The following is an 18,172-nucleotide window of genomic DNA, read 5'->3' as shown; positions in this document are numbered from 1 at the left end:
TTGACAGTGTTCCGAAAAGGGGAAAAGAAAGGCACAAGTGGCCAAAAGCCACTGCTCAAACAATGTAGACAGACATAACTGCTTCCGCCTCCAGGCAAGGGGGATGTGTGTGTGTGTGGGGGGGGGGGGGGGGGGAGAACAGTCAAGGTTTTTGAGAGAAAAGGAGGAAAGAAAAGGTGAGGAAGATCATATCTGGAGTTTTGTGTTTGCTTTGAAACACAATATTTTAGCATTCATTAATAGACTGCATTTTTTAGAGAATGGTGTCCAGAATTATGAACTATTTAGTAGTGATGTTACAAAAGAAACATTTGAAAAAAATAAGATGTTTTGCCTGGAGAACAGAACAACAGGGACAGAACAAACATTCTCAAATAGAATTGATTTGTTCTAAGTTGTGCCAAAAGACAAAACTGAGACTAATGAGTGAATGCAGAGTGAAAGAAAATAATTTTTTTTTGATCTTGGTAGAAGGTTTAATTTTTTAACTATTCGAATTATCCCACAATGAACCAAGCTATCTCAAGAAACTGAGTTTTCTGACCCTGAAACTCTGGTCCTCTAGTTGGGAAATGGAAGGGATTCCTGCATTGGAAGAGAGGTTGAAGTACATCATAAGTTAGCTAGAATGGATCTTTGAAGTCATGTATTAACCTCCTCATCTTACAGATGAGGAAATCGAGACTCAGAAAGGTCTTCTGATTCTAAGCCCAGTGCTCACCATACCATCTCTTAGATGACTTCTAAGGCCCATTCTAACTACCAAGAGTCTATGATTCTTTGCTTCTAGGTAGAAATGAATGTTGGTGTCTAAATTTATCTCCTTTGTCTTGTGGTTTTAGTTCCACTTTTGAAAAACTGCTTTCTCCATTTGTTATTCTGATCTCTCTTTGGTAGTTAAGGAAGATGACCTCACAGAGTACTTCATCTGAACAAGATGATGAGATTGAAGAGTATGATTACAACAATCCTAATGATACCTCTGAATTTTGCCCTGCAGTGCCGGTAAGGAGGGATGAATAGGGGAAGGGAGCTTTATTTTTCTTTTCTGCCAGTGAGGAGAGAAGGTTTCTTCTTGCCTTGTGTTCTCCCCTTTGTCTGGCATAATTGGTAGTGTCCAGTTGACAGCCCCTATCAAGTGCACATTTTGTGTGTAGAAGGTATGCATTGCTCGTCAGCAGAGAAAAACAGAATACCCTCAGAAGAGACTGAGCTATTACAATAGGACACCTGAAGGTCCTCTAGGGAAACCTTGTTTCTTCCATCATACTGAAGGTAGGAGTTATATCTTTTCTCTCAGGGCTGGGGCTCCCAGAGGTTGAGCATTAATTGTTAGGCTTCCCATATGACTGAGGGTTCCCCTGACCAGAAATCATCTCTTCCCAACCAGAGTTATACAGTCACTTATCAAAGACCAGAAACACCAGGCTTCCTTCTCCTCCTTCAGACCCAGAGCTGCTCCTAAGGGCAGAGACTGTGTTTGCTTTTAGTCATTTGTATCAAACAGTTGTCCATTTGGCCTCCAGGATCAATCTATCATTCAATACTGAACTACTACAAAATGAATTATAGGAGAGACAAAGAAATACAAGGCAGTTGTTGCCTCTGAGGAATTTACAACTTTAGGAGTAGGGAGGCACTCAAGGAGGAAATGAAAACTAGTAAAAGAAGGCAGAACTGATAAGTAAAGAAGCAGAGGAATGGGATCTAGTATGTCTACTCCTACAAGGGGGAGCAGGAGAGATGATCACTTCCTTGGAGAGAGAGGAGTTTGCTTTTGTTTTTTTAATCTTGTAAAATTTTGTAAGTTATTAATATTCTTGTAAAGTATTTTTGATCAGATGTAAAGTTTAGAGATCTTTAAAAGATTTTTGTTGTTTTTCTTTTTTGGTGAGTTTAACAACCAAATCTTATCAAAGCACACGTTTTGTGTTTTGTTTGTGTTCTTCAGATATGTTTATTGAACAAAAAATAGAGCTATGTAGCTCAGCCAGGCATCAAAGAGAATAGTTGGCTTTTGTGGCAATTTATTTACTTTCTGAGTGTAACTCTTCAATCTTTAGAGGCATTAGAATAGAATGTCTGTCTGTCTGGGGTGGTTTGAGGGTATAATTGGCAGTCCCTTCCAGTTTGGGGTAAATTCATAAAACATGTTTTGAATGCATCTTTTAAACCTAATGCTACTTTCTACAAAACTTGAGCAGCTATTTTTCTTTGCCTAGGCTGCTGACAGTGGTGATGATGATGATGATGATGGCCCTGATGGATTATTTGTAGGAGCAAATGGGACCCAATTTGATTTTACAATTAATCCCAACATCGGATTTGAAAATTCACAGGATAATGAAAATGGTGCTGATGTAAATGGTTTGGATAATCCTATATATGGGGAGTTAAAGTTAGTAGCAGAGCCACAGAAGGTAAGAATTAAACATTTAATAAGTAGGTGCGATATTGATGGCATTAACTTGTTTACACATACCCAAATAGAGTTGTAAGATTTACTTTTTTTCCCATTATTCATCTTTTGTTCAATGAGTGGCCAAGTGAGGAATGCCCCAAATCTTAGGGAAGATGAAGTGAAATAGGAAATTTTTACTACTTTAGTGTTAGCTTTCAATACATAGAGATGAAGTGGAATTGACCAGTTCTCAAGGGAGCTCTGTTCACACATCTGGCTAGAGGAGAGAGCTTGTTATAACAGGCATTTTGATAAGGATTAATGTTCATAGAGCTAGTCTTAAGTAATATGTTCCATTATCAAGGTAAGAGTCAACAAAATAGTAGCCTTCTAGTTTACTAGACTTCACTTTCTTAGGTATGCCTGGGAATTTTTGGCCAGACTAGGATTCTAGGTAACCATGAACATTGATCATAAAAGAAAGTGGGTTTGAAATGAGAGATCAAAACTATTTGTTCCTAGTATGTCTAGAAAGAGATCTATAATTCCACCATTAAGATTTAACATGTGGGGGTAGTTAAGTGGCACAGTGGATTGAGTACCGGCCCTGGAGTCAGGAGGACCTGAGTTCAAATGTGACCTCAGACACTTAATAATTACCCAGCTGTGTAACCTTGGGCAAGTCATTTAACTCCATTGCCTTGCAAAAACTAAAAAACAAACAAGCAAACAAAAGATTTAACATGTGCTAATATGTCACTTATTCATTCACCAGGGCATTTATTTCTACAATGACCTGGTAAAAATCATGACAAGTTCTCTGTCTTCCAACTTGTCTGTTTCAGGTGAATAAAATTGAAATTCATTATGCAAAGACTGCCAAAAAGATGGATATGAAGAGATTAAAGCAGAGCATGTGGAATCTACTGACTGATGGCCAAGAGAAAGAAGCAGTTGCAGAGGTAGCCTTTCTTTCCTTAGCTGTAATTTGTTTACTAGGAAATAAAGAGGTGTTTCTTAGAAGACTAGACCTTAGAAGGGGCAGCTAGGTGATGTAGTGGATAGAGTACCAGCCCTGAAGTCAGGAGGACCTGAGTTCAAATCTTACCTCAGATACTACATAGCTGTGTGACCTTGGGTAAATCACTTAATCCTATTGCCTTGAATAAATAAAAATTAAAAAAAAAAGAATAGACATCAGGTCTTCTCTCAGGTCTTGGCCTCTGGAAAATAGCTGTTTGATGTAAGGTTGATTATTTCATTTTACTGAGCTGCAATGTTCTCATGTATAAAATGAAGGGATTAGACTGAAGGCTCTCATGTCCCTTCTAGTTCTAAACTCTATAATCCTATGAAACAAAATTTGGTGTTACAAAGGACCCTAACTACATCTTTGTTGCTTTAAAGATAACCAGATCCAACCTTTCTCTTACCTATGATTATCCTGAAAGCAGATATCTCAAATGATCACTTTTGTGACTACCTGCTAGATGAATATAAGTATCAAATTCTAGACATGAGCACCTGTTGTTCAGAGTTGTTGATTATTAATTGCTTCACCTATTTGCTTTTTTTTTGAGTACATTTACTGAGCCAGTTCCAAAACCATCTGTTTAATTATCTTGTGTCTATATCTTTTCTATAAGCATAGGATAAGAGACTTTGGTAAAACCTAAGTAGACTATGTCTGACTAATTCTCTCCATTCTTCCAATAAAGGAACTCTTTCAAAAAAGAAATTGATTGACATCATTATTTTTTGAAAGGAAATTTTTCTTGGTATCTTTTGTTTTTACTTCACTGTGCATTTCTTATCAGATATGTTTTCTCATTCTCCCAGAGAGCCATCTTTTCTAATAAAGAAGGAAAAAGGAATGAAATTTTAGGGATTAGGTTAGCAAAACTAACCAAATGACTTAAAAAGTCTGACATAAGTAGTGTTCCATACCCATGACCTTGCACCTATGCAAAAAAGCAGAGGAAAAGGTGAGATGGTCTGTGGCTTCCTTTTCTAAAGGTATTCAGAAGTTATTCTCTTAATAATGTGTTCTACACATTTCAAGAACAAAAATTAAATTGATGACTCTTACTGTTTGAAGTCTCTACCCTTTTCCTTTTTTGAAAGTTAGGATGACATTTGGCCTTTATTCATTCTTGTAGCCTCTCTCCCTTTGTATTCTGTCTTTCAGAGAGGACTGTTACAGCTTAGCAATCAGTTCCTTTTAGTTCTCTAGGATAGAGTTAGCCTAGGCTTGATGACAAAGAAAACAGTTACCTACTGACTGACTGTCTTCAGTCTAACTTATTTTGAATTTCTGCTACCCATTTTTGGTTCTTTACTTCTAAACCAAAGGTATCCTCTTTGGAGGAGAAAATATAAGAAAAATAAGAGTTGAAATTCAACTTTCTTCTTTTTTTATTATGTTCCCCTTTACCCAGAACAACAGGTTCAATCCATGTTTGAGCTTTTCAACATGGCTGCTAAGAAAAGAAAACAAACCTACTTTTCCCCTCAATGCATTTTTTTTTTTAATAAAACTAGAATGAAACTGAGCCAAAAGGAAACTTGGACATGGTAACAGATGAGAAGATTTTCAGTGATCTTACAAAGGACCTCCTAAAGAAGTAAGTATCAGAGCCTGTAGTTCAAGGACAGCTGAAGCCCACAGTCAGTTAACTGTTGGGGTTATCGTTGTTGGGGACTGATTAATTGTTTCTTTGTTCTCACCTTTTAGGCACTAATGTTCCAGCTGATTCCTTGATTGAAAATAGTAACTAAAGATCATGTGACAAGACAAAGGAGCTACTTATTTATCCTGAATGTCACAGGATCTAAAAGCAATCTTTTTTTGTCCCAATTGTATGTTACTTGCCAGTTTTGGCTCTGCACTGACATATTAATTGACATGAGCCCAAACCAGTAATCTGAGAAGCTATTCCATGCCAAAAGCTAGAATAGAACTAAAGGTTTGGGATTTCTCAACCTGCTTATTACAAACATTTAAAATATTCATTGTTTCTTATTAGTTCATTCTTTGTTTATGTGTATAATTCATTCTTAATGAAAGAGACTTTGTTCTTAGCATCTATGTTATGTGTTACTATGTTCTCTCCTTTGTTTTACAGCCTACCCCCTTTGATGGCTCAGAACCTTTCTGTACCTCTGGCATTTGCCTGTCTTTTACATTTAGCTAATGAAAAGGTAGGTAAATGATTGGGTAAGCACAATGACACTGGATAGCACGAGCATTCCTTTTTTAACTTCTTTTCTGAATAGACAAATTTTGCCTGTTTTTTTAAACTACCATATTAGTAGCCTACTTAATTAGAAGTTACCAAAATAAAATCCAATTATGAACAGCAATGAAAAAGATCCAAGAAAAACCCTAAAAAATAAGAATTGGATTATGTGTTGTGGTTGTTAACTGTCCTGAAGAAAAATCTTTTCTCTGGCTAGTAACTCTGAAAACTCATACTTGTCACCAAAGCCAGGATACAAGAACTAGAAAAGATTTTGGAATTCTCCTGGGTAAGCCATGAAGATAATCTCAAGGAAAGGAGAAAGAAGACAGAGAAAATGAGAAGTAACAACAAATGGCATGAAGTAGAGCCACTAATGGTAGTGGGGAAAGAAGTCAGAATAAGCAATTAGACTAGAGCAGTTTGACTGGGACCTTCAGTTAGATACTTAAAATGGCAGTTATTTAAGATTTTCTGTCTGCCCTTGATTGTCTTTATGGATAATAATCCGTGTTCTCCAGACCTATGCTTTGATTATCAGAACCAAAATGAAGACTTCCTCCTGCTCATCAAACACTTAGAAAGCACCCACTTCCCAGCTAAATGCTTACCAAAGAATGTAATGTGCTTTCTGATTCCAAGGAAGAGGAAAGCTTAAATGACAAAAGCAAGTGTTGATTTTGATTGATTGACAATTCATGAATTGGACAAGGGGTTGGTTGAGATGACTTCTTAGATCATTTGAATATTTGAGCATTGCTAACACCTGTAACAGTGCTCCCTCAGCACTTTGCTTGGTGGCTGTGGATCTGCTTTATGTTTATAATGTCTGAGGCCTGTATAAAAGCATAAACATAGACAAGGTATGTTTCCAGATTAATGTCCCAGAAATGTCATATCAGGGGAATATTCTTATTCAAGTAGAGTTTACTCAATTAGAAATGTTTAGGTTAGCATGAAGGATAAAGAATGTTGGAATCTTTGAAATATTCTTGAGTACCCTGCTCTGTGGTGCAAAGCATGATACAGAAATATGCTTTGAAGATAGACTTAAGAATATATATTACTGCCCCTGGTTATTGAAGGCAAGACTTGAAAATATATCCCATGTGGTTCATGAAATTCCATCTACTGGGCCAGTTGGAGAACGTGAAATAAAAAAAAAGAGTAGATAAGATAATGCAGCACAAAAAAAGATGCCATACTGATGTCTTAAAATTAGCCTGTGACTCTAAATTCAGATTAATCTCATATCAAAAGAGCTAAACCTGAGAGCAATTGATTCTTAATTTATAAGAACATTATCTGACTTCTTTGTTGTGTTTGATCATGATTTATGTGAATGTATTGTGAAATGTTCATTGATGTCTCCTATATTTCATTCCAATTCCACTCACTCCCTCTTTACAAAAGATGAGAGTAAAGAATGAAATTTGGGTGTAATATAAATTATCTCTTAAAAGATCTTTCTTTAAAAAATGTTGGGTGTTTTAGAGATATAGAAAACCTAAATGTAGTGACTTCAGGCCCTCTGGTCCATTCCCTTCACTTTATAGGCCATTGATTTGTGAGCACAATATGTATTTCCTGGATTACACACCCTCCTTTCCCCCAAACCCCACCTTTAAAGGGAAAGTGAACCTGTCAATTATTTCTTCTAGATGAATATTGCTGGTGAAATGGTACAGAAAGCCCTAATATGATTAAAGAAGCAATCCACTGTATACCTGAACTTGGAAGTTCCAGGTCTCAGCACTCATTCATCTAATTCAATGCAAAGAGTGAAGAAATTCATTCTATAGCACATCTCTGACAAATGTTAATCCAGCCTTTGTTTGAAATCATCCAATGACAAAGCATCTTCTGTTTCCCAGAGAACATCATTTTGGTTTGGGATTGCTCTAATTGAAAACTTGCTTTGAACTGAATTCTACCTCTTTGTGTCTTCTACTTTCTGGTGGCTCGTGATCTGATCCCCTAGGACAAAATAAAATATTCTAATTCTTCTATAAGATAATCCCTCAAGTATTTAAAGACAGCTATCTCTTCTTTGATTTTTTTTCCTTTTCTAAGAAAAACATTTGAGTTCCTTAAACTGATCCTCATAAGGCAAGAGACCTTTCATTAGTATGTTTGCTCTTCTGTAGATACTGAATAGCTAAATATTTATTAACATCTCTTTTAAAATATAGCACCAAGAACTCAACTCAAATGGGGGTCTGACCACTGATTATTACTTTCCACAGACTGAATAGAGTGCCTCTCAATGAAGCCTAAGATTGCAATAGCTTTTCTGACTGCCATATCATATTAAATTCTGTTGAACTTGAAAGTTATACAATTCCCCAGATGTTTTTCAAACTACTATGTTTTCAGGGGCAGCTAGGTGGTGCAGTGGATAGAGCACTGGCCCTGGGGTCAGGAGTACCTGAGTTCAAATGTGGCGGCAGACTCTCAGACACCTAGCTGTGTGGCCTTGGGCAAACCACTTAACCCCATTTGCCTTGCAAAAACCTAAAAAAAAGAAAAAAACCCCACTACTGTGTTTTCCCTATCTTATACTATGAAGTTGATTGTTTTTAAAAATTCAAACATAAGACTTTCTTATTGTTCCTTTTAAATTTCATTCACTAATTTTGTTCCAGTCATCTAGCTTGTTGAGATCTTTTTGGATCCTTACTATCTCTCACCTAATGTATTATTTATTCACAGCTTGATTTCACCTTCAGAATTGATTAAATGTGCCATCTGTGCTTCTATCTAAATCACTGACAAAGATTATTTAACACACAAGACTAAGAATGGGTCCCTAGGGAAATATATTGGAGATCTCTCTTTATGTTGATTTTTTGGGGGCTTTGATCATATCCTCAGAGCTCTCAGTCTATCTAACTGGATTTCCATCTAGCCCACATCTTTCTATCTCATGTACAAGTGTAGCACAAGAAATTTTATTCAATGTTTTGCTATCTGTGGTAATTATACACACACAGAGAATGAAATTGTGCAGACTCTTTGAATTTACCCCTTCCTATTGTTAGAGGTCACCATGACATTATAAATGGGTTATAGAATTTTGCCAGGATAAAAGTCAATCTCACTGTACTAATTTGAGATCCATTCTCTCACTTTCTTTGGAGATTAGGATAAATGTCTTTTTCTTATCCAGTGGCACCACTCCTATTCTCTATGATCTTGTTTTCCTCAGTGATCTTTCTGAGATTACTTTAAGTGGCTCAGCAGTCACATCATTCTTTCCATTCTTTCAGTTCCTATGCTCACCTGTAGTTTGACTGGCTCTGATATTTCCAAACTGACTTCTTACTCATCTTGGGTAGATGCTCCCAAACTGGCTTCTTATCTTGTCTTTCATTTCCCCAGTAACTATTTTTGTTTTGCTTTTTCCAGTTTAAAGACCAATCAAAGCCCTTTTGGTTATCTTTAGCTTTCTTTTCCAAGTTGTCCATTTGGAACTCTAGTGCTCTTGTCAGCTATTCTTTTATATTATTGCTTAGCTCCCTTTGTCTCTTTCCTGTACATTTAAAATATATGTGTGTGTGTGTGTGTGTGTGTTCCCTGTGCATCCACACTGACCTATTTAAACAATTCCCCTTTGTTTCTTATTGCTTCTGTTTCTCCTCTGAATGTACTCCAGCTTTTCAACATTGCTTTAGCACCCAAATAACACACAGTATTCAAATGTAATTCCTTCATTTTACAGATGAAGAAACTGAGGCTCAGAATTTGCCCAAGTTCCCATGGTTAATGGTAAAACTGGGACTATAGCCCAGGTCTTTTGGCTTCCATTCCATGTCTCTATACCAATGTTGTTAATTACCTCGTAAGCAGTTTTAATACTCATTTGCTCTAAAAAAAAAACTTCCAAAACAAAATACCCTGTTACATCTTGACAGAACTGCAATTTCTTTTCCCTTTACAAAGCTAGTTTCACATATTTGCACAAAACACTCTCAATTCAGCTCCACTAAAAACAATTAATTCTCTGACTCTACCTAGGATTCATTATGCTTTGATACGCCAGTTTTCACTGGAGCATGATGAAGCTGTAAAATATGTGATAACTGGTTTGAACTAACTGTAGAGATTCTCTGACCACAGCATTGAATCAATTTCTCCTAACAGTAGGGGCCTTGTTCTTTTTTGTTAGACAGGTCTCTCTGGAAATAACCCCAGAGCAGTCAGCATTTGAAGAATGAGGGGAAAGTTACAGACCATGACCTGCCGGGATGAATAGTAAAGCCTTTATCCTGGGCTGGCTCTAGGCTCATTGAAAGGCTTTTTCTTTGTAATGTTTGCCATGACGTTCAGAATAACAACCTAATGTGAGCTATGAGAACTTAGGACTTAGGGGCACTAGGAAAATACACTTGACCCATTTAGTTTCCACATAGTACCATTTCAGCCTTCTTTATTGAAATTCTTTTCCCTCCTTGGTGGCACTGCTCACTCACTGCAGAACCTTCTTAGTATGACACATTTCTTATAATGCAAATAGAGGTTCTCTGTAGATAAAGAAATAACTGAAAGAGGAAGTGATTGAGGGGATCAATATGAAATGTAGGCGATCTCACAACAATTATATATGAAATACCAGCATTCTGACACCTGTTAGGGAGTAGCAGCTTCTCTGATCAAATTTCTCTTTTGGCAACCCCCCATCCTGCTATTTTTAAAAAACAAAATCTGTAATAAGGAGGGCAGAGGGAGAGAAGAAGGCAGCTTCTTTAAAATTTAAGCAGCATTCTAGTTTGTTTTTTTTGTCCACAGCTAAACTGGAAGGGGTTACAAGAGAGCTACATTCTTAAAACTCACTGCCATTGAAACCAAAAGTGGTAGAATAAGGTTAGAGGCCTGTTGACCAAGATTCAAATTCTTTCCCCCTCAAGGAATACTTTATGACATACATTTTATATTTTATATTTATTCTTTATTTGAAGAATACAGGGTGTAGGGAATAGTAGTGAGGGAAGGCTTAAAGACTTGTGAGAGGTAGAGTCACATAGGAAAAAATTAGTGAGTTTGAAGTAAGAGGACCTGGCTTCAAATCCTGGCCATTTTATCTGTGTGATATTGAGTAATACAATGTATCTCTCTGTTTCTCATGTGAAAGGCAAGGGAATTATAACAGATGATTTCTAAAGTTTCTTCTGATCTTAAATCTATGGTCCTATTCCCTTTACTTTGCAATTTGGTGTACAGCCATACTACCTGCTTAGAGACCTTATAAGAAAACCCAAATCTGAATCCCAGGTCTGCCAAACAGTTGTTAAGATCATCAACCCAAAATCTCATATTTTTCATTTGTAAAATGAGGGACTAGACTAAATGATCTCCAAGGGGCTTTCCAGTTCTAAATCCTTTGATTTGTTGATCTACAACTCTTTATCTTTGAAAAATGGCACCCAACAGGGAGAGGATATCCTGAGTATAAAGAGAACTAGGTGCTAGCTTCCCTATGTTTTGAAGGTACTCTACCAGTTGAATACTTATTTGGGTTGGATTCTGTCTTCTTTTTAAATGCAAGTAAACCCTGAGGAAAAAGATAAAATTACTATAATTGGATTGTCTATGATTATAACCTTTGGGGAGTCAAATTTTGAGAAATGAGATGGAGAGGGGAGAAAAAAGGATAAATTTGGGATAATCAGAATATAATAATATAGGAGTGATTAATGGGCATTTTTGCCTACTCCATAGCAGAAAGAGGGAGACTGCCATAGAGAGAGCAATGGACAAGATTGGTCATTTAGGAGTTTTGAGGAAAGCCTTTATTTAGTGTCCTGCACATTATCAATGCCTTACCAATGCTTAGCACACTGGCCACAAATTTATTTACCCCCAAACTATAAACCTATTAAAAATATTGCCTACTTGATAGTAAAAATAAGAATACTAGGAATGATTCAGCTGCCCTAAGTTTACCTCCAATGCAAACAGCACAGATGGAGCCATTGTAGAGAATGACTTAAGTGGATGGAGCCCAGAGAAAGCTTTTTTAATACAGTTATTTGTCAGGACCTGGAAATAGCTCAGTTAATGTAACTTCTTGACAATGATATTAGTTAGAGAATTTTACCTGTAATCACAATTCAAATTGGATGTTGTTGCCCATTCTCTGACAATAGTTTGAGTTTTTGTTTTCTTTTATTCTTGTATAAATGATTTTCATTGATATTTTTGTATTTGTTTCTTCAGAATTTGACGTTAAAAGTTGTGGAAGACCTTTCTGATGTTCTTGTTATGCAAGGGAATTGATCATTCATACAGAGAGATGAAAAGGAGGCCCTTGTCTTGCTATGCTAAAAGGAACCAGAAGTCATTCTCTGCCTTGGTGATGAGATGCTATGGACCACATTCAATAATCAGTTCTCAGCAAATGGCTGAAGTGCAAATCTTGATGGACCCTAACTCAGGTGCAATATTTCATTTTTGCCACAATTGGCACCTTGAACATCTTCTAGAATAAAGAATAATGACTTGTAGTTTTTTTTTTCCATCACTCAGATAGGAGAAGAAAAAGTGCTATTTGTCTTATAAGACCACATGGTTGTTTAAGCTGTGTCATTCATTATTTTATCATTTACTGTGTGATTCACACACAGATTACAATTGGAAATAATTCTTCATTGGATTGTTTTTTGATGATCAATTCTGTACATAAGAATTTTTAAAAACTTTCAGATACTCTCCCTAAATATGTATGTATAATGTTTAGGAAATAAAATTGATATTCAGAACCCTTTGCCTGTTGATAAGATAAACATTACTTATACTATTATTTCTATAACTCAAGGAGAAAAAATGTATGGGAACAAATATATTTATGAGAGTGTGTGTGTGTGTGTGTGTGTATTTGATTTTGGTAAATCTGGAGCACAAAGGGTTTAATAAATGTCGTTGTGTGATTGACTCAATTAAAACATGAATCTTTCAGCTAACTTAGAGATAAACTGGACTTTGTTGATTTAGAGGCCTTTTGTGAAACATGGATAAGAATATAAGACAAAAGTGTGGGGTTTGGAATCAAAAGACCTGATTTCACTACTTGTGTGAGCTTGGACAAATGGCTTAACCTCTTGGAACTCGGTTTTCTCATATGAAAAAAAATAAAGGATTTAACTAGACTTCTAAGGTTTCTACTATTTCCAAATCTGTGATTCTATGGCCCCCCCATCCACCTTGACCTTGAGGAACTTGAGATCTGATTGAAGACATAACACATGTCCTCATTGAAAATAAAATGTTATGGCAATGTATAAGGCAGTGTATGTGATAGGCACCAAATGAGTAGGTACAGGCAATATTATAAGAAACCAAAGGAAGGAGAAGTATGTAGAGAAGGTTGAACTGGAAGGGGAGAGAGTTTGGTCAGGTGGATGGGGAAGGGAATGCCATTTTAGGGCAGAGGTGGGATTAGATTAAATAGAGTTTAGCAATGATTGAGTGGCCCCTTTGTGCAAGGCACTGCTCCAGGTGATAGGGTGACAGTCAAAAATGAACTAGTCCCTATCCCAAAAGAGTTAATATGTATTAAAGAAATTAATACAAATTGATTTCAAGGAAAAAGAGCACTAATGGGTATGAGGAAAATTGCCATCACTTGAGTGATGATGTTGTTTGTCCTTCATTCTTGAAGAAGGACCTGACCTTAGCAAGGTGATGCCATAACAAGCACATGACTTGGATTTGGGGGGGGGGGGTGCTGTGCTAAGTAGCTAGCCTTACTTTCTTCTCCAGAGCCATCCGGATCCAGTGACCAGATATGTGTCAGAACAACTAGAGATGACCCTGGATGCGAGGCAGTCTGGTTAAGTGACTTGCCCAAGGTCATTCAGTAAGAGTAAAGTGTCTAAAATTGGATTTGAACTCAGGCCCTCCTGACTACCAGGCTAGTGCTCTATTCATTGCACCACCTAGCTGTCCCATATGATGCTTTGAAGGAAACAGGGTTCTTAAAAAGAAGTGAGGAATTACTGCATCTCAGACATGAGATACCATTTGTACAAAGGCACATGGTATTCCAAAGAAATAGAGTGATATGCTATAGAAATAGCTTTATTAAAGCAGTTTGTGAAAAAGGGGATAATATGAAATAATGGTGGAAAAGTAGGTAACAGCCAGATTAAGGATTTTATAGTTTATCCTAGAGGTGATAGGGAACCACTGAATGGGCGGTTTTTGAATAGGTAAGAGATTTGATCTGGTCTATGCTTTAAGAGGGCAGCTAGATGGCACAATGGATGGAGGGCTAGGCCTAGAGTCAGGAAGACTTGAGTTTAAATTTGGCCTCACATTTGGCCATCCCCCTTCCTTTGTCTTCATTTTTGTGTTGCTTCATTAGCCACCTTCAAGATTATGATTTAAACCCACAATTTAATCAAACTAGTAAAAGCAGTCACAAAAACTAATATTTAATGCATGTAAATATAAATTGCACATTCAAATTAGTCCCTAGATCTAGCTCTTCCTAAGGCAGAAATTTTTTTTAGACTTCAGTTGCTCTCTCCTTCAGTGTACCAGCTGAGAGAAATGATCATTTAATAACTAATGATTTTGGGAGATTCTCTATCTTCATTTCATCTGTAGCCTAAGGTGAATTCCATTTAATCAAGCTTGGGTGAAAACACATCCTTTTGTCTAAATTGCCCAAGGCTGAGGGTTGTTCCAGGTATAGAGATAGTCTTTTTTTTTTGTCCAAGGGTGATAAGATGTCTGTCTCTGCCCTTTACTGAAGTAAACCTACTTCTTACTAATAACCAAAGCTGATTGCATCCTTTTGAACCCCCCCCCTTCCAAAAGGGCATGAAAACTGGTGTAAGACAGAATATGACTTTTTTTTTATTACAATGCTGGCAGTAAAATGATTAATTACTCAGCAGTTATGTCTCTTGAACCTTTTTAAGTGCCACATAATCATAGTATGAGCAGGAGAGAAAAATAACCAGAAGAAGCCTAGGCCTTATAGTAGACTTTCTGTCCCCATGAAATCAAGAAGTTAATTTGCAATAGAATTAGAGAGCTATAGAAACTTGTAATTCTCATGATTGTAAGTTGCATGAATAAACTGAAACCAGGACTCATTTCTCCAGGGTCCTCTGCTCTGCTAGGGTCCTGGAGCCTTATTCACCACATTCCTATCTGTTTTTGGAATCTGAACTGAAACATGGCACTGTTCAAATGCCCCAGTGGCTAATGCTATTATTGGTATGCAGTTAAAGTGAACCTCAGCTGTCATAATGTGTCTTTCAGGCCTTTCCTTTCACCTCCCAAGAACTCTTCCAGGGTTCTCCATCTGATATCACTTCCCTGTATCTACCCTTCAAGGGGCTCTTAAATAGAGTTTATGAGATCAATGGACACCCAGCCCTTACCTGAAAGGATTAAGTCTTAAGCTCCTACACCTACTCCCATCCCAACATCTATCTTCCATTACCACTTGAAGACACTAAATTGATCCTTTAGGACATGCAGTCTACCCACTTCTTAACCCCTCCCTAGAACAGACCTAACTTCTCCTTTAATCCTTTCGTAGCACATACCCTATATAACCCTAGCTTTATCCCCTTCTGGCGGCTGATTCAACACAGTTGCAATATTCTTGCAACTGTCCCTAATTTCTCTTTTAGCTTTCCTACTTTCTTAGGGAACTCTAATGATTTCCCTATGAAATATAGCTCTTTGTTACTACTTAATTTCCTTGTTACTCTAATATACACAGTAATAAGTAAATAAATTTCTTTTATCCCTGAATTATTCTAGGTCAAGAGTCAAATCTTAAGAGAATTCTTTCACACCTTTTCTAATCCCCCAAACCCTGCCAGACATTTTCTGGCAGCAGAGTCATGAAGGAAGCTATGACAGCACGTCAGAGACCTGGCTAAGGGTTTAGAATACTCTTATAGTAATATTAGGGATGAATTATGGTGGCAATTTTTTTAAATTAATTTTTTTCAAACAAGGAATTACCTTCTCCCTACTGAGAAAGCAAGAAAAACAAAACTCCTATTACATATATGTTATATATATTATATAATATGTATATATCTATATATACACACATACATATACACATAGATGTATACATATACATATGCATATGCATATACATATACATATACATATACATATACATATACATATATACATATATGGTAATAGAATGGGCCAGATGTTACAGACACAGTGGAAGATAAATAGATGTGTCTTGGTGACTAGAATGCAGGAATCTAGAAAGAAGTAAAGGTGATTCCCTGGTTTTGAGACTGAGTGAATGAATGATTTTGGAAACATGAAGAAAAAGAAGTTCATTTTATGAAAAAGATGCACTATATTGAGTTTGAGGTAAGTTACAGTGAGGCCTCCAAACATGGATTGAAAGCTTTAACCTCCAGTTTTCAATTTTTTCTTAATCTTGAGGAAGTCACCTTTCTTGCCTTGAGATGTTTTTTTCCTTTATTAATTCAGTTTTGTAAATTTCTTGTCAGTGTTCTTAAGAGAAAGAACTAATAAAAATGAAAAAATAAAATTTTATGTAAATTTCTAAGATAAGTCCTGGCCTAGTGGTATGCATGAATGTCATTCTGTTGGTGGTGGCTGAGTTGAGAGAAAAGGACCTTTACCAAAAAGAACTGGACTTTGTTATAGTCATAAGACTAGACAGAGCACTCAGTTAAAAATATCAGGCTGTGAAATCTGCTGGAGGTTTGTTTACTTACCTCTTTGAGATTTCTGAATAGCTTTGTCCCTGTAGTGAAATACAAAGCTTGTTTAAATCTCTGCTTGCCTGAGGCTGTTGAGAATTTGTTTCTGGCAGACACAAGAAAATGGCTGTAGTGAGCCTGTAAACCAATCTAACTCTCTTGAATCTCTTTCTCATGGGCTTTTGTTTTGTCTCACTGAAGAAACTGTTCTCAAACTGGCAGAGGAAAACCTCTTAGGGATTTAGATTAATTAAGAAGGAAGAAAGTCTATAGTGCTGCATCTCATGCCCCAGTAGGTGAAGTGTTTGGAGCCCATTGGCTCCAATACTACATTAAACTACATTAAACAAATATTTATTAAGGATCTACTGTGTTATAGGACATACTAAATGGCCAATAAACAATTTAGTTTGGATCCTCAGAACCTTCTAAGGTATTGGCCCAGCCTGCATGGACCCTAATGTGAGCTCCTCAAAAGTCGGCATTTTCTTGCTCATTCATTTATAGCCTTGGCATCTAGCATAAGGAAAGTTTGTAATAAATGCTTTGTTTATTCATTGAACAGCAGAGTTCCAAGTTCTCATTTTCATTTTACTATCTGGACTAGGGAAACCATCATTCTTCCAGACATTCTCAGTTGCAACATTGGGTTGTCTTCAGTTCTTTACTCTTCCATAAGGTCTATATTCAATTATTTGCCAAGTCTAGTAGAATCTACCCCTAATCTCCTTACCTCTCTCAGTCCCTTAGGGAAGTTCTCATCACTTCTTGCTTATTGGGCCATTGTGATAATTTAAATGAATGCTCAAATTCTAGTTGCTCCCCTCTTCAATCCATCCTTGTACAGGTTGCCAAAATTCAAGACTGACCATATTTTTTTCCTCAATTCTCAGTGGCTCCCTGTTACCTTTAGGATAAAAGACTCCCTATTATCTCTAACATAAAACTCAGTTTGGTGTTTAGAAGCCTCCACAATATGACTCCAATCTACCTTTCCAAGTTTATCTCACAGTATTCCCCTTCACACTCTGTGTTATGGTTGAATTTACCAACTTACTCTTCATTCACCCACCATTCCATCCTCTTGATGCAGAGAACCATGGGCATGAGAAATATTGAAATCAATTGTAAACAAATTTTGTTAATCTTTTGTTTGCACTGTTAAAAAATCTTCCTTCTTTTATTCCTCTGTTAAAATACTCCATCCTGACCTTGTTCTCTTCTGGTAGGGGGCAGCAAGGTTGCATAGGCACTGGAAACAATATACTAAACCACCTATACCAAAATACAAGACCCTTTGACCCCTCCCCAAAAGGCAAACTCTCCAATGGGCTACTCCCAGGTCACCCTCTCTTCCTATGGACCCTAAGGGGGAATTTAAGGAGATTTGGGGAGGGATCCAGTCTCTTTTTTCCAGACTTCTGCTGATCTGGCAGCTGTCTTGCCAAGATTAATTAGCAATCCACATGGTTTTTCCTTTAATCTCTTCTTAACTTTCTTATTACTTCTTTTTGTATTATAACTTCTTTTTAATAACTCTATTTTCTTTTTACACCTGTATTTTTGGGTCAAAGAATGATTTTTTGCGGGTGGATAATCAAACATCCAGCAACATCCTCATATCTCATTTTTGCACAGGATGTCCCCTCATGCAAAAAAAAAAATTCCCTTCCTCCTTTTTTCTACCTCTTAGAATTTCTCACTTCCCATTTTATTAGTGCTCGTTTTCTTCTCAAATTATCGGGTATTTATTTATCTTTGTATATGTTGTATCTTTCCAGTAGAATGTCTTGCTCCTGGAGGGCAGGAAT

General features: G+C 36.8%; 1 protein-coding gene across 5 annotated transcripts in view; it reads left to right on the top strand.

Annotated features, from left to right (window-relative positions):
• The window catches only part of NCAPH (non-SMC condensin I complex subunit H), a 40,297-nt gene extending 27,899 nt beyond the window's left edge, over positions 1-12,398 (top strand). For 3 of the 5 annotated variants that reach the window (XM_074209227.1, XM_074209224.1, XM_074209225.1), the window contains 6 exons: positions 898-1,005; positions 2,223-2,420; positions 3,247-3,363; positions 4,943-5,025; positions 5,527-5,602; positions 11,857-12,398. In XM_074209227.1, coding sequence (XP_074065328.1) covers positions 898-1,005; positions 2,223-2,420; positions 3,247-3,363; positions 4,943-5,025; positions 5,527-5,602; positions 11,857-11,916 — 642 coding nt within the window. In that variant the 3' untranslated portion in view covers positions 11,917-12,398. Of the gene's footprint in view, positions 1-897; positions 1,006-1,114; positions 1,276-2,222; positions 2,421-3,246; positions 3,364-4,942; positions 5,026-5,526; positions 5,603-11,856 lie in introns of those variants that run through there. The other 2 variants (XM_074209226.1, XR_012473270.1) reach the window with 2 other exon arrangements.
• Positions 12,399-18,172: the final 5,774 nt, after the last annotated feature.

The sequence above is a fragment of the Macrotis lagotis genome, chromosome 1 (assembly GCF_037893015.1).
Source record: "Macrotis lagotis isolate mMagLag1 chromosome 1, bilby.v1.9.chrom.fasta, whole genome shotgun sequence".
Classification (NCBI taxonomy): Eukaryota; Metazoa; Chordata; class Mammalia; order Peramelemorphia; family Peramelidae; genus Macrotis; species Macrotis lagotis.
Note: the sequence above shows the minus strand (reverse complement) of the source record. Positions and strands in the feature narration are given on the sequence as shown.